The sequence below is a fragment of the Micromys minutus genome, assembly GCF_963924665.1.
Source record: "Micromys minutus genome assembly, chromosome: 9".
In the NCBI taxonomy this organism is placed as follows: Eukaryota; Metazoa; Chordata; class Mammalia; order Rodentia; family Muridae; genus Micromys; species Micromys minutus.
Window position 1 is genome coordinate 50,798,599 of NC_137978.1, and position 14,763 is coordinate 50,813,361.

Genomic DNA, 14,763 nt, shown 5'->3' on the forward strand with positions numbered 1-14,763 from the left:
GTGCAGGCAGTTCCACCACACTACTGGAGCATGTGAACGCTGCCTCCCATGAGGTGAGATCTGCACGAATATTTCTGCACTTACTACTTTGACTACTCAGCATACAAGCTGAGGAGTTTCAGGGCTAGCTGTCAATTTTGGGAGAGAAGGCATAAGCCTATACATATGGAGATAAACAACTCAAGCTTACTGTCAAAAAATAAAAATAAAGCTTTAAAATTTTATACCAAAATTTGTTTGATGTTGATGTCATGTAAGAGTCCCATCCTCATTTCTAAATATCTGAAAAGTAAGAGACGGAGGAAAATAACCACCTTCAGGCTCACTTGTGAATGGTTTTGTTTGTTTAATACATCTGCAAAGAATTCATATACAAAGAGTTGAGACACAAGAAAGCATCGGTTCGGCACTAATGAATTCACAAGATCAGGACTGGGGAAGGAGATTACCTAAACATTTTTAAAAACTGGAACCTGCAAACAAAATAATCTGATAAAGTCTCTATTAACACTTATAAAGAGTCAACAAGGCTCTCACCATTTTTCTTGAGAGAGCTTCAGCCAGTTGTTCAAGGATTCCTTATAGGCATGAAAGAAAAAAGGGGGATAGCCCTGACTGGTCCCCATGTTGGTTAAAAGTATGCTCCCCACCCCACATGCTCATAGCTTCTTAATGAAGCAGGTCTGTAACCTCATCACCTGAAAGGAGATGCCAATCATCAGTAATGATGTGTTTCCTAACACCATCCCCCTGAGGAACCCTCTGTACCAGGTCTTCAGCTGAATCTAGGAACACTACACAGTGAGTTGTGAATCTATGCTAAGCATATAAGAAAATGACTCACAGGGGCAAAAGAACTTATTTTTTTAATTAGGAACTCAATCCATTTGGTGCATTTTAAAAGGTGCAATACTTTTTTTCATTTATCAATGAAAGAAGTTAGAAATTATTCCCCCTCCCTAAATCAGCAAATGGCAAACAAATACCCTTTAAAGTCACAGTCACATAGAGAGTGCATCCTAGAAAGAGGGGCAAGACAGCTTCCACCCACCTTCATGAGTTTCATCAAAGACTGGATCCACTTAAGGGTGGAGAGAAAAGGCAACTTTCAAGAAGGAGTACGTTATTAAACGAGGCATTTCTATACTCCTTCCTAAGAGCACCAGGTGGGGACATATTTGCTAAACTAGACCTAGGGAGTGGAATGTGGAAATAATCTGTCCTCCTCCCCCACAGGCTGTCCTCTGGTTAACAAATTTTAAAATACAAGTCTAAGAAACAACCCCATACACACCCCAAACGGAGAAAAGGGTTGATGAAAAAAACAAAAGACACTAAGATGCCCCAGATTACTCTCCAAAATGGAACCAGGGAGCAGCTTTGACAGTTTGAATTAGTCTGTTACAGTCAACACAAGCATGCCTTGCTTTTAAACAAAACAAAATGTTTGTGGGGGGTTTATTGTTGGTTTTTTGTTGTTGTTGTTTGGTTTTAAACAAGGAAACAAAAACTAGCACTCATTGCTTTTCAGACAATACATAATTACTGGAAATTAACTATTACTGGAAGGGCAAGGGGGGCCATACTAATGGACCTTGTCTCACATGAGTGCATGTGGGTAGGTGCAGGGCGTTTGTCATTATTGCAGAAACAAATTTTAATTTTTAATCTTTAGTTTGATTTAAACATTGCTTTTAGTATGATGACAACACCAGCTGTGCAGAAAGGGCTCTGGAGATGCGTTCATAGCAGCACACACCTGCGGCTCTTCTTCGGTTCTGGAGGCTCCAGGGCAGCCAATATTGCTTCATCAAACACATTCTTTAGGCCTTTCTGAAAAGGGGTAGAAAGAAGAAATGGGCAATCTGGTTTTCAGTATCACAACAGAACTGGAGTTCATGTTTAAAACAGTCAAACCCCAAAGACAGTGGGCAAAGAAACATTAATAACCCTGAAACCCAACCTAATAATCTTGCTTCACTCAGTGGTCTTGTCAGGGCACAGGAGATATTCAGCAATGCTGGCACAGATGAGCAGATATTCGTAAGTGGTCCTCTGAGATACTTTTTGCAAACCAGTATATGTCACAAGAAGCAAACAAGCACATGTCATTTGCTCACTCGATGAGTTGTGTAATGTGTTGCTAAAACAGTATATATAAGGAACAAGGGAAGCAGTTCTGCATTCAGATGGAGCAGCAGCACGTGAAACAGAGAATACACCTGGGCAGCATCCATGTTGTACGGAAGGCAGGGAATGGGCAGCGAGGGTATGGCAACTGTAAATATAATCACCTTGAACTCCCTTTATCCCATTAATTAGACAGAGTCAAGGGGATTCGAGGAAGCAGGTGGGTACCTGATACAAGAGTGAAATTAGAGCCAGTTATTGTAATAGGAATAAAGCTTCACCAGGCATTTATACAAACAATTGTATATTTTTAATTTCAAAATGTAAAGATAACCACAACTATATGTTTCCCTCACAACAATAGAATCAAAGGCAGGAAAATATAAAGGCAGTAGCTTTACATTTCAACATCAGCAAACCTTAAGTCAGTTGTTAAATGGATGCTAGGATTAGGAGATAATGTGTAACAATGAACTCATAAAGCAGTAAGCAGATACATGGATACCTTCCCCATCCCAGAATGACAAACACTCCACCTACAGCACAAACAGCCAAAGCAAGAGCAACACAAAAATTTCACTGCACACAGGAAAACCATAGGAGAATCCTCCCTTCCCCATTACACTCTACTAACAAGTCAACCCTTTTCATAGTTTGTCATGCAATTACAATTAACAATCAGTAAGAGTAGAATGATGTTTAGCGATACTTTCTCCATCTAGAACTAACATCTAGAAGTGTTAAAACTCTTATTTTCTCCAAGAAGACATCATTCTTAATGCCAGACCACATTCCTTTTGCAATAATATAATTCAACCCAAAAGCTCTGAGCATCAGGCAACTCAAGTAGCAGAAAGTTAAACAAGTCTAATGTGACTACTGATCACAAAAAAACATTCTAATTGCATTCATGATCAAAAATGAATACAGAGTTTGCTCTAAGGTGTTGAGTAAGAAGACGCAGAGGCTTTCAAACAGGATGGTTTTATTCCTTTGTTTTAAATGATCTTTCTACAATAGTGGGACAGGAAGCAGGAGCAAAGAGGGGAAGGAGAAAACAGTTTAGAATATACAGCACTTCCTTTTGGGTTGAGTTTCCGGAGGCTCGAGGGCAGCTAGGATAGCCTCATCAAACACATTCTTCAGACCTCTCTACAAGACAGAGGGAAGGAGAGAGAATAGCAGCCAGGTTAGAGGATTAGAGAGACTAGCAGATAAAATAGCAGTCTGGATTAAAAGAGCTGAATTCACAGAAGCAATGTGTTAAGGAGAGGAGAAGCCATAACGCTCATTCTTGAATGCGGGAGCATTGAGAGGATAGAAAACTGGAGAGATATTTCTGCTCAAAAAGTTAATTAAGCAAGAAAAATATAATGAAAATATACAGTATGTTAATTTCTAAATGAATCACATACTGAAATCTAATATTATATTTTGGTTTAAAATCAATTATATAAACACAAGATAGCTATTTTAGAAAATTGATATTCCCCCAACATTACTATTGATGATGATGATGATATACATATTTTGGAAATAAATTTATTAGAATTCCAGGCTTTTGTGAATTCAGCCCTTGAATAACTAAAGGGCACAAACAGCGACTAACAGGCATGCTACATGTTCAGTGACCTATCTGGATGGGAATAATCAGGATTTAAAAGTCAGCTTCCCAGCCACTCAGGAGTATTCCCTATGCAACAGTAGCATCAACCATAAGAAATGAACCCCAGAAACAGCATGCACTGAGCAATGTTACCAGAGCAAGGAACCACCACCCAAGTCATAAGGAAACAGAGAATGGGGTCTCAGAATGAGTCAGCAAGCAATCCAATGCTTTCAGATGTCTGCATGGGTCCAGCGCATGTAGCATGGAATGAAAACAGAACATCCTCCCATCTAGAGACCAGATGTGAAATAACACTCGCAGCTCTGCCAGAAACTCCAAGGGTACTGCAGTTCAGAGTGGAGCTCTAAGCCCAGACAGGTGGCTTACCCATGAGCCCACAGATTTACCACTCAGAGCAGTTTCACATGTTCTTTGGGGTCAGTTTGATCTTAAGTAAAAATGTTCCCCAGATCTCAGAACATAGCCTCCCAGTGGTGTCAGCCACTGAACTACCCACTACCCCAGTTACTGCCCTCTATGTAGCCTACACCTGAGGAACCATAGCCACACAATCCAACAGCAATCACAGAATAAGGTTTACACATTTTCTTCTTTTACATCCTTTTCCCAGTAGAATATGAGACTAATCCTAAAGTGCCTCTGAAGTCTATCCACGAATCTGTATGAATGTCACAGGCAAATACAAAAAGAAAGAGGGTGGGAGGGGAAATACTTTGTAAAAGCTCTAATAAGGAAAAAGGACTGTTAGAAAGTAGGGTATACTCGATTGAAGGAACTTTTAGCCAGGTGAAGGCAAACAGGAGAATCCTGAGCCTGAAGTCAACCTGAGCTACAGAGTAAAACTTGTCTCAAAACAAATAGACAAACAAACCTTTTTGTAATAATTTTTTTTAAAAGACAGTCTTTTCTTATGTATTTACTTTAGGAAAAGATCAACAAGTGTCTTACGAAACAAAGCTAGTCTTAGCTTCATTACTATCTTGTTACAAAAAAATTTAGCTATAGAGGAATCCACAAACTGAACCTGAAGTTTAAACTTCGGGGCTGGTGAGATGTCTCAGTGGTTAAAAAGCACCTGCTGCTCTTCCAGAGGTCCTGAGTTCAATTCCCAGCAACCACATGGTGGCTCACAACCATCTGTGATGGGATCTGATGCCCTCTTCTGGTGTGTCTGCTACAGTGTACTTATATAAGTAAGAAAATAAATAAATAAATCTTTAAACTTCTACATGTAACCACAAACCCCATTTTTCTATCTTTTATTTCTCTGACTTCTCCAAACTTCAGAATTTGCAAAGGAAAATGTTCCTCCTATATAACTTCCCATGCATCCAGCTCTAAATGACTCAATAATACAATGGAAATCTTACATAAAGCATCCAATTGTCTAAGACAAGCTTCACCAGGGACCGAAACTGAGTCCATGTGGCCTATTTAAGTCTATTTCTCCAAAGCATCCCATCTAAAAAACAGAGAGCATGTCTCAGATACATGCCACTGGGCTCCACATACTTTCTCCTGCACCCCCACTACACATGCATGATCATACCTGTCTGTACTTCTCAGGGGATAAAAATACTAGAACACTTTCTGGTTATTGTCCTAGTCTGTGCTCTAAGTGGTGAAGTTCTTGTCAAGTTTTAAATGTTTGCTTCTACAATGAGATCAACTGCTAAACTGGGCTAGCAGGATGTGGAACTAAGAAACCAGTCCTTAAAATTGTTCTGCAGAATCTGGTTAAGCACAAAGGCTTTACGTTTAAATACACAACCAAGCAAAAATGTGGGAGCTTAAATTATGCATCCAGTCCTTCACACACTAAATCCCTCATAAAAATCTAACTGTGTAGTTGTACATATATATTACTGAAATATATTTGATCAAGAACCCAACAGTATTAAAAATTGTATTCTATATATTAGTAACCTCCATTTTAATTAGATCAGTTCCACCAATGCCAATTATTACCAAAATTCTTTTTTTTCCCTAGAACCACGCTCATAACCAGGAATGGGCGATGTATGGTGAGTAACTACCAACATCCAGACAGAAAATGACCTCTGGGTATGCTTGTGGGGGAAGAACTTGATTACACTGATTGATGTGGGAAGAGCTATCTTCATTGTAGGTGAAACCGTTCCTTGAGCAGAGGACCTGGGACTGGATAAGGATAAAGTGGAACACTAGCATGCTCTCTCTGTTCTGTTTCTTGACTGGATGTAATGTGACCAGTAGACATTCTGCACATAATGAGCTGTACTTTAAAACTAAACCCTTCTCCTTTAAGTTGCTTCTTTGGAGTATTGTGCTAGCTAGAACAAGGAACTAAGAAAAGGAACTAAGACACAGTGCTATTGAATGTGTGTTCACTCTCACTCACTGCTCCCTGAACTCAGTTCCAAGATGACTTGTACAAACACCACTCAAAAATAGCCAGAGGAAAAATTCCATAAGGGAAACGATACCTTTAAAAACAGGAGACTGGAGGTAAGATATAAGACATGTTTTAGCAGACTATGACAAAAGTAGCCCACAGAGTAGCATCCTTTGACTCAAAAGCCTCAAATACTAGGCTTAATCCTACTTCAGTTGAATTACCCTAGAAATTGTGTAGTATCATATATCAGAACTAGAACTAGTAAGGATATCATCTTGACTGTCAGTTACAGACACTTCCACTGGGCTCCTCCCAGGGACCTACCATTAGCACCAGGTATTGGCTAAATATTAAAGGCTTTCAACTAGCCATGTGATTTCATCATCTTAAGATGACCACATGGTATAAAGTAACAATTATAAAACTTCTTAGTCCTAATTAATTCTGTTTATTATTGTATCTAAGTAACAAGTCTCCAATACTTTCAATTGCCATAGGTTTTTATTATAATAGAATATTATATTAACATCCTATATATGTGATTTATTAACATACTATGATTTTCTTATGATAGAATATAACATTATATATGTGATTCAACCCTGATTTAAAATATTCTTTAGATGATGATGAACATTCAAGGTTATAAAGGTCTGTTCTGATTAGCAAAAACTAACTTAAGATGTTTATAGCCACTGCATGCTTGTTTCTGACTGGTTTTGTATGCATTAATAAATGCAGTTTCTTTCTCCTGCTGCCAGCCACCTAAGCTCAATTCATGTCTTGGTTTTTTGGCCACTAGATCTAATAGAACAGGGATTCAGATATTACTTAAAGATGGGTAATACTAAAATTGTTTTATACTGTTCTCCTGCTGTTCTATACTGTTTTACTTCATTGCTGACTTTAAAAATGGGTTACCACTCACCCTTTTACAGACCCAGGCATGTTTTTAAAGCCCAGGGTCAAAAACAGGATTATTGACTTATAAATTATCAGGTATGATTAAAACTCATAACCAGGGTTAGTAATTCAAAGTTTGTACTTAGATATTCTTAAACCATGTGACATGATTCCACTCTAGAATATAAACAACACATGATTATTTGCACTCTTTGCTATGGGATAAAGAGGGTACAAGTCATGGCTTCATGGCCATCTTGACTAAGCTGCAAGCCACACATGTCACGAGCTGACCAAGAAAACAGGTCACCAAGGATGCTTTTCTGTTCTATAAAGATTCACCATATAAAGGTCAGAAAAGTTCCCAGTCTCTTTATAAACTATATAAATAGATTTACAAATTTTATTTTGATTCTAGAAGAGCTTCAATTCATAATCATGATTTTTAAATCTAAACCTAACAGGGATAATATACAAAGTCCTAGTCTTAAGAAAGCTACTAAATTATTGTAAACTGTTAAGGATAATTAAAAATGCAAGTTGAAAAAAAAAATGTAAGTTGATAGTAACAGTATAAATGACCAAATCCTTTATTGTGTTCAAAAATATATTTGAAGTCTTGCTATGAAGTAATGTAGTTAATTACAAGATTATGCTTTACTTAGCCCCATTTTATGTTTGCAAGGAACAGTTTAGAGCAGATAACTAAAAACAGACAAAGATTGTTTTAACTCAGATATGCTTGGTAGGTACTAGCCCTCAAGCCTGTCAGAGGGACAATTGTTTAGAGCGTGGACTATGGACTAGTCTCTGTCATTTTGATTGGTAAGTATACCATTCAGGTTGCAAGGTTTCTGATCACATTGACAGCTAGAGAACAGCAGGCAACCAGCTCCTTACTCAAGGTGATCCACCACTGTGCTAGTTTCTTAGTCAATTCACTCATTAGTTAAAACTACAGGTCTCTCATTAAAAAGACAAACATGTGGGGGAGGAAAAAAAAGATAAACATGTTTGCCTTGCTCACAGGCTTCATGTCTAAAGTTAAACAGATTTCAGATAGAACTTTTTACTATTCCTTTATGTAAAGGAACTCACTTAACAAAGTGATTGCTCCCAGTAATCAACCACCTGTGTCTCATGGTAAATAATTGGATAGGAAAAATATGTAAAGTTTATGTAAGGTCTGAAGATATGAAAGCTTAAATTATGAGGATCTAAGAATATGTTTTAGGTACTAAGGTGTTTAAGGTTGGTAAATGCAAGTGAAAGCTTAAACGGTGATTAGAAAGTGATTAAGGAATGAAAAATGCTTCTGATTTCTTCCCCTCACTATGATGGTGTTGTATTAGGAACACAAAAGTTAAGAGTCCTAACATTTATCATGAAATTCTGATAGTCTAATAACTCTGGTAAAGCCTTCCACTGTATGATCTACTAACACAGTCACAAGTTCAAGATTTTAAATTTCCTCTGGTTGTCTTTTAAATGTAGACTTAAAAGCATTTCTTTCTCACTGTGCTAAATCTATGTACACCCAGTCTTCTGAATAGAGGGAAGGAGCCCCTCATTCACCGTCTATAGTCATACTGAAAACCCAGATCAAGTGAGCATTTATTTGCCTTTTCTGCTCCATAGAAGGGTTCTTCTGTCTTCTCTAAGCTCACCTTAAATAGTGTTCATGCTTTTAACACAAAATCAGTTTCTAGGCCTCTACACTACGTCACAAAGATTTGTGTCTACTGCTTTGTTTTACAATGTAGATTTCAGTATAGATTACGAACAGTGGTACTGCTAACATGCCCAAAACTTTGATCTACCTATCATGGGTCAAATGGACTCTAGATCCCTGTCAATCAACAGCCTAAGTTTCCTACCCACTGCCTATTCCAGGGGGTGGGATCCCTTCCCCTTTCCCTGGTTTTAGGACTCAAGTTTCAAATGTACACTCAATAATAAATTCTCTCCCTGGCCTACTTTATCTTCCACTCCTAATATATATATGTGTGTGTGTGTGTGTGTGTGTGTGTGTGTGTGTGTGTGTGTGTATATATATATATAAAATATTATAGGAATATATATATTCCAGCATCCTGCCAAGTCCAGGTGTTTCCTCAAAATCTGTATCCAGGACAGCTCCAAAGCAGTTGCCCACAGGTGCTCTGATCCAGCCTTACAGATGCTTCAACTGGACCTGCACTTTCTAAGTTGCAAATTATCCCACAGATCCTGGACAGCCACAAACAGCTGATCTCCCACAACTTGACCAGCATCCCAATTTTCTTAGCCCCTCCCCCCAAAGATAACATCACCCCATCAGCAGAAGTAGTCTAAAAAAACCCAATACCCTTACCTAGAGGTAGAGGTGTTCTACCATCACCCCTCCCTAGTTCCTCATTTTTAATTAAACAAAAGGGAGGAATGTTAGCTTACAGGCAATTCCACTAGGCTAATCCCAGAGACCTACCAACAGCTTACATCATCTACTACCAGGTGCTGACTGCATAGAAAAGGACTGCCCACCTACCCCAGCCCCATCGCCACTCCACCAAGTGAGTGTTCAGAGTGGTCTCTCTCCCCCTCTTTAGACCCTCATGCCTCACTCACTGCCTCTACCCTTTCCCAGGTCCTCACTCTCACTCTTCCCCCAAACCCCTTTATACCAGATCTGTTGCATGTTGTAATTACTAATGGGCACCCCTTGCCATGGAAGTCATGGTACCCCTCACTACACTCTATTTCCTAACACTAACCACTCCAAATCATTCAGCAAAAGTACAACCTGTAAGGTAAGCAATGCAGGCCTTTAAGAGACTAACCAGGCTCTCCATAAACAGTCTTCTCACAAAACAACATATTGAAATCAGGCATGTCCTTCTTAAGCACTACTGCCAAACACCACTTCTTTAAAGCCAGGCTTGGTAGTGCAATTCTGTAACCCCAGGATTCAAGAGGCTGAGGCAGGACTGACACAAATTCCATACTAGTCTGGGCTATAAAACAAGTACAAGGTCAGCCTGAGCTACATAGCAAATTAGTAGAAAGAAAAGAGGAGCTAGAGAGACAACTCAGTGGCTAATAATGCTTCCTTTTCTTCCCAGCAACCATTACAGGTGGTTCACAACTCCTGTAACTCCAGTAAGTGCAGGTTGGTAAGTCTGAAGAATGACTTATTGTATATGAAAAATGATTTTCCAATTTCTTTCCTGCTCACTATGCTATTGTTTTATTAAGACTTCAAAACTTCAAAGTTGTAACATTAATCAATAGAGCTCTGATAAGCTATTGATCTAGCCCTGGTAAAGTACTGACTATCATCATTAGGCACAGGCTAAAATTTTTTTGCTTTCTTTTGATTGTTTTCTAAATATAGACTTAAAACTGTTTCTCACTGTGCTGGAGAGATGGTTCAGTGGTTAAGAGCACTGACTGCTCTTCTAGAAGTCCTGAGTTCAAATCCCAGAAACCACATGGTAGCTCACAACCATCTGTAATGGGATTCAATGCCATCTTTTGAAGACAGTGACAGTGTACTCACATACATGAAATAAATAAGTCTTTAGCTTACAGACACTTGTTAACTGCTTTTTCTACAATGAGGACTTCAGTGCAGATTACAAATAGCAGTAAAGCCAATTTATTTAAAATGTTTACCTTTTTTGTAAACTTTGCAAAATTCATATAAGCTTTAGGAAACTGACAGAACCACCTGTCACAGGTCAAATAGACCCCAAATAAGTAGCTGAAATGTTCCTGCCTATTACTGCCTATCTCTTAAGGGTAGGCTCTCTCCTTCCCCTAATCTTGGGATTCCGCCCTTCACTATCACCCCCACCCAACTACCAGGACCACAGGCCTGGAAGTTTTAAGTGTATACCCAAGATAAAGATTTTTCCCTAACCTAATTTTACCTTTACATTCTGTTCTTAGTCTATATCTGTCCCCACAGATTTCCAAACACAAACTGTTCCAAACATGCCAGCCTCAGGTGGCCCTTTAAAATCAGCAAGCCCTTTACTTGCTGAAAGCTGATATAAACCATCTGACTTGAACACTTGCTTTGGACCAGCATTTCAGACTGCTCAAAGGACCCTAACCTCCCTCACCTACCAGCCTTAAACAGGGATCCCTGTTTCCCTGAGCTAAGACAACAATGTCTTAAATTCAGCTAAGAAGTAGTTATAGAAGAGATTACATTGCCCGTATAAATCAAAGACTAGATAGAATGTCAAGACCAAATTCTGACAGTCAAACAAAAGCCCTCATTCCTCAGGAAGCCATTTCCTTATCACTGGCAGATGGAAGAATGGCTACCTATGGTTCCTATTAGCATAACCAAGTGCATGCTGGCCTCCAGACTTGGTTACACATTTCAGAGTCCATGCTGGCATCCTAGCTCTCCTTACGCACTCCTTAACCTAAACTTCTTCAGCTCAGAAGCCCCCACCCCACCCCCAGCTTTTCATCTCCTTCTATTTCAGCCCTCTCTTGGTTCTTCTCTCTCTTCTCTCAAACCGCCACTACCACCATGGCCAAGTCATTTGGTGGCCACAGTCAGTCTACTATTTTCTCTCCCTTCTCTGGTTTCTTTCTGATGTCTCTCCCTCTTATCTACAATAAAAACCTTCCTCTCAACCATGCCTTGGAATGGTCATGTCATTTTATATATTCTACAGAACTACACTCACATAGTATACATTCACAGACAAATTTTTAAGGGAAAAAAGAATAAAAGGAAAAGAGCCTCTGTATCCTAACACTCAAAGCAACTGACTATACACAGACATGGGTTCCAAACCCTTACCTGTGTGAGGGCAGAACACTCCACATACTTGACAGCCTTCAGATCCCGCGCCAGCTTTTCAGCAGTCTCTGGAGTAATAGGCTTCTGTTTGTTCTTGGCAAGTTTCTCAATAGTAGAGGGGTCATCTCTGAGATCAATTTGGGTTCCAACAAGCAAGAAAGGAGTCTTTGGACAGTGGTGAGTTATCTCAGGCACCCACTAAAAGCAAGATTTTTAAATGCTTTGTTAAACCACAAGCCTGGGAAACTATAACAGGGCAACAGAAATTCTGTGCAGGTTTCAAGGGAGCAGAACCTGACTTACCTTTTCTTTCACATTTTCAAACGAGGATGGAGAGACCACTGAGAAACATACTAGAAAAACATCTGTCTGTGGATAACTTAGTGGTCGTAGTCTGTCATAATCCTCTTGCCCTAAAGAAAAAGTTAAGGAGGTCAGCAACTGAAATTTGGTATCTCTGTAGGTCAAGAATTACGGCTATAGCTCTTTAGTATGCAGGGTGATAACCTAGCATGCATATAGCCCTGAATCAATCCCCATACTGCATTAAAACCAGGCAAAGCTGGCACAAGCCAATTATCTCAGCATTAGTGAGACACAGACAGAAAGGCTAAGTGTGACATGAGATCATACATCAAAAAAAAATTATCTTAATCAAAGATGAGCATGGAGGAACTAGCAAGATCACTCAGTGGCTGCCAAGCCTAAAAACCTGAGTTCAGTCCCCAGAAAACAGATGGTAAAAGGAAAAACTCTCCCATGTTTAGCTTCTTGACCTCCACATACACGTTATGGCATGTGCTTTCACATAAATAAATAATGTAACTTAAAAGGAAAAAAAAAATATGGAGATAGTGGACTTGTCCATAAACCCAGCACTTAGAAAGGAGAGGCAGGAGATCACCACAAATGCGAGGTCAGCCCGGGGGAGAACTACAGTTCTGACAATACTTCAAGTGTGTGAGATTAGTGACAAAGCTCCTAATCAAAGGTACGGCTTAGTAATATGCTGTTTGAACAATATTCTGTGCTAATTCTATTTATACATGCCAATAACTTAAATAGCAAGGAAATTGGCATATTATATTCTTTTTACTTTTTTAAAGTTCTTTATTAATAACTCAGTAACAATGTAACAACAATAAACTATTGCTAGAGGTATGGTTTTAAAAAAAATCATACTTCTGACTACATAAAGATCACAGCAAGACCACCACCTAACAAAATATTCTATTGAAGGCATCCACTATTCATAACTACCAAACTAAGTACAATGCTTAGTCCATATATGCATGTTAAAGCCAGTATCTGTAACTGGAAAGGCCTAGAAAAAGTGAACTTGTAAGAATAAAATACTTCTAATTAGAAATTAACCACAGATGAAAGAATCACAAAATAAAAATAGCAAAAACTGCTGAACATAACAAGCCCCAAGAAATGGAAAGACATCCTATGCTCATATGCGAGATGACTTAAAGATATCAAAAATGAATGAATGAATGAATGAATGAATGAATGAATGAATGAATATGCAAACAAATACACACACACACACACACACACACACACACACACACACACACCAGTAGGATATCTTGAAGAGGGGTAAAAAGAACCATGATCTGGATGAGACAATATTAACTAGAAATCTAAGAGTTAACCAAATCACAAACAAATCCAATTTAAAAAAAGGCAGAGGGCTTAACATTTCTCCATAGAAAATATAATCCTCATGCATTATTGACAGGAACATAAAACAGCTACTGAAGAACTAAAGTTCCTAAAGTAACTAAAAACAGAATTTTCACACTATTCAGAAACTCTACTTACAGATATGCAGAGCTAAAAGAACTGAAGGGTCTCAAAAAAGTTTGTTAACTCACGTTCATAGCAACATTACTAACAACAGATAAAACAGAAGCAGTTCACTGCACCAATATTTATAATAGCTTAAAATTGGAGCCAAATGCATCAGCTCACATGTGAAAAACAATTGTGCTATTTTTGGTATTCAGTCAGAGTAGGATAGAGCATAGCAACAGAAGGAACCAATGGCTTATGTTTAAGAATGCTCTCTCGCAGATCAAGCATAAATGATTTATGAGAAATCCCAAGAGTAAAATTACAGAAACCTAGAAGTCCATCTATGGCTGCCAAGGTCAAAAAAAATCTGTAAAAGCACAACCAGAATTTTAGGATATTAAAAGTCGGATGAATGGACAGATATAAATAAATATGAATGGACAGATAAAGTAAGATGACAACGGTAGCTATATTGACTATGGTAAAAATCAATAAAATTCATCAAATCTAACACCAAAATAAATTTAATGTCATACTCAGTAACTTTTTAGCTTGGCACACCTGTAATCCCAGCAGTCAGGAGACTGAGGCAAAGAGATTTTATATTCAAAACTAACTTGGACTACATAAGGATATGGTCTCAAAACCATAAAATAAAAATAAAAAACAACTTTTGAAGAATGGTTTTTAAATACTTACAACTGGCCAGGTGTAGTGGCACATGCCTTAAATGCCAGTAATTGAGAAGCAGAAGCCAGCAGATTTTTGAGTTCAAGGCCAGCCTGATCCACATGAAGAGTTCCAAGATAGCAAGGCCACAGTGAGACCCTGTGTTTTTGTTTTCTTTTGTTTAAAAGACTACACAGAGAAAAACGAAGACGCATACCCAAAGTTAAAAACAAACAAATTAATTTAAATAGCTGATAAAAAAGGCAGTGCTCTCAGCTAAATGTGGTTTATGTGTAATAAGATAATCTCAACATCTGCATTACACAGACAAAATATACTACATAAATTTTCTAATGAAAGAACCACCCTAATAAATACATACCAAGTTTAAAGCATTGGTCGTATTTATACAACTAAAATTATTTCATCTCACTGGTGGTCTTATGT

The 14,763-nt window shown here is 38.4% G+C and overlaps 1 protein-coding gene across 4 annotated transcripts in view; it reads right to left on the reverse strand.

Moving 5' to 3' along the window:
• Positions 1-332: 332 nt before the first annotated feature.
• The window catches only part of CDC42 (cell division cycle 42), a 31,783-nt gene continuing 17,352 nt past the window's right edge, over positions 333-14,763 (reverse strand). For 3 of the 4 annotated variants that reach the window (XM_080921141.1, XM_080921140.1, XM_080921142.1), the window contains 3 exons: positions 12,148-12,257; positions 11,845-12,042; positions 333-1,833 (listed from right to left, as the gene is read on the reverse strand). In XM_080921141.1, coding sequence (XP_080777267.1) covers positions 1,744-1,833; positions 11,845-12,042; positions 12,148-12,257 — 398 coding nt within the window. In that variant the 3' untranslated portion in view covers positions 333-1,743. Of the gene's footprint in view, positions 1,834-1,879; positions 3,283-11,844; positions 12,043-12,147; positions 12,258-14,763 lie in introns of those variants that run through there. The other variant, XM_080921143.1, reaches the window with a different exon arrangement.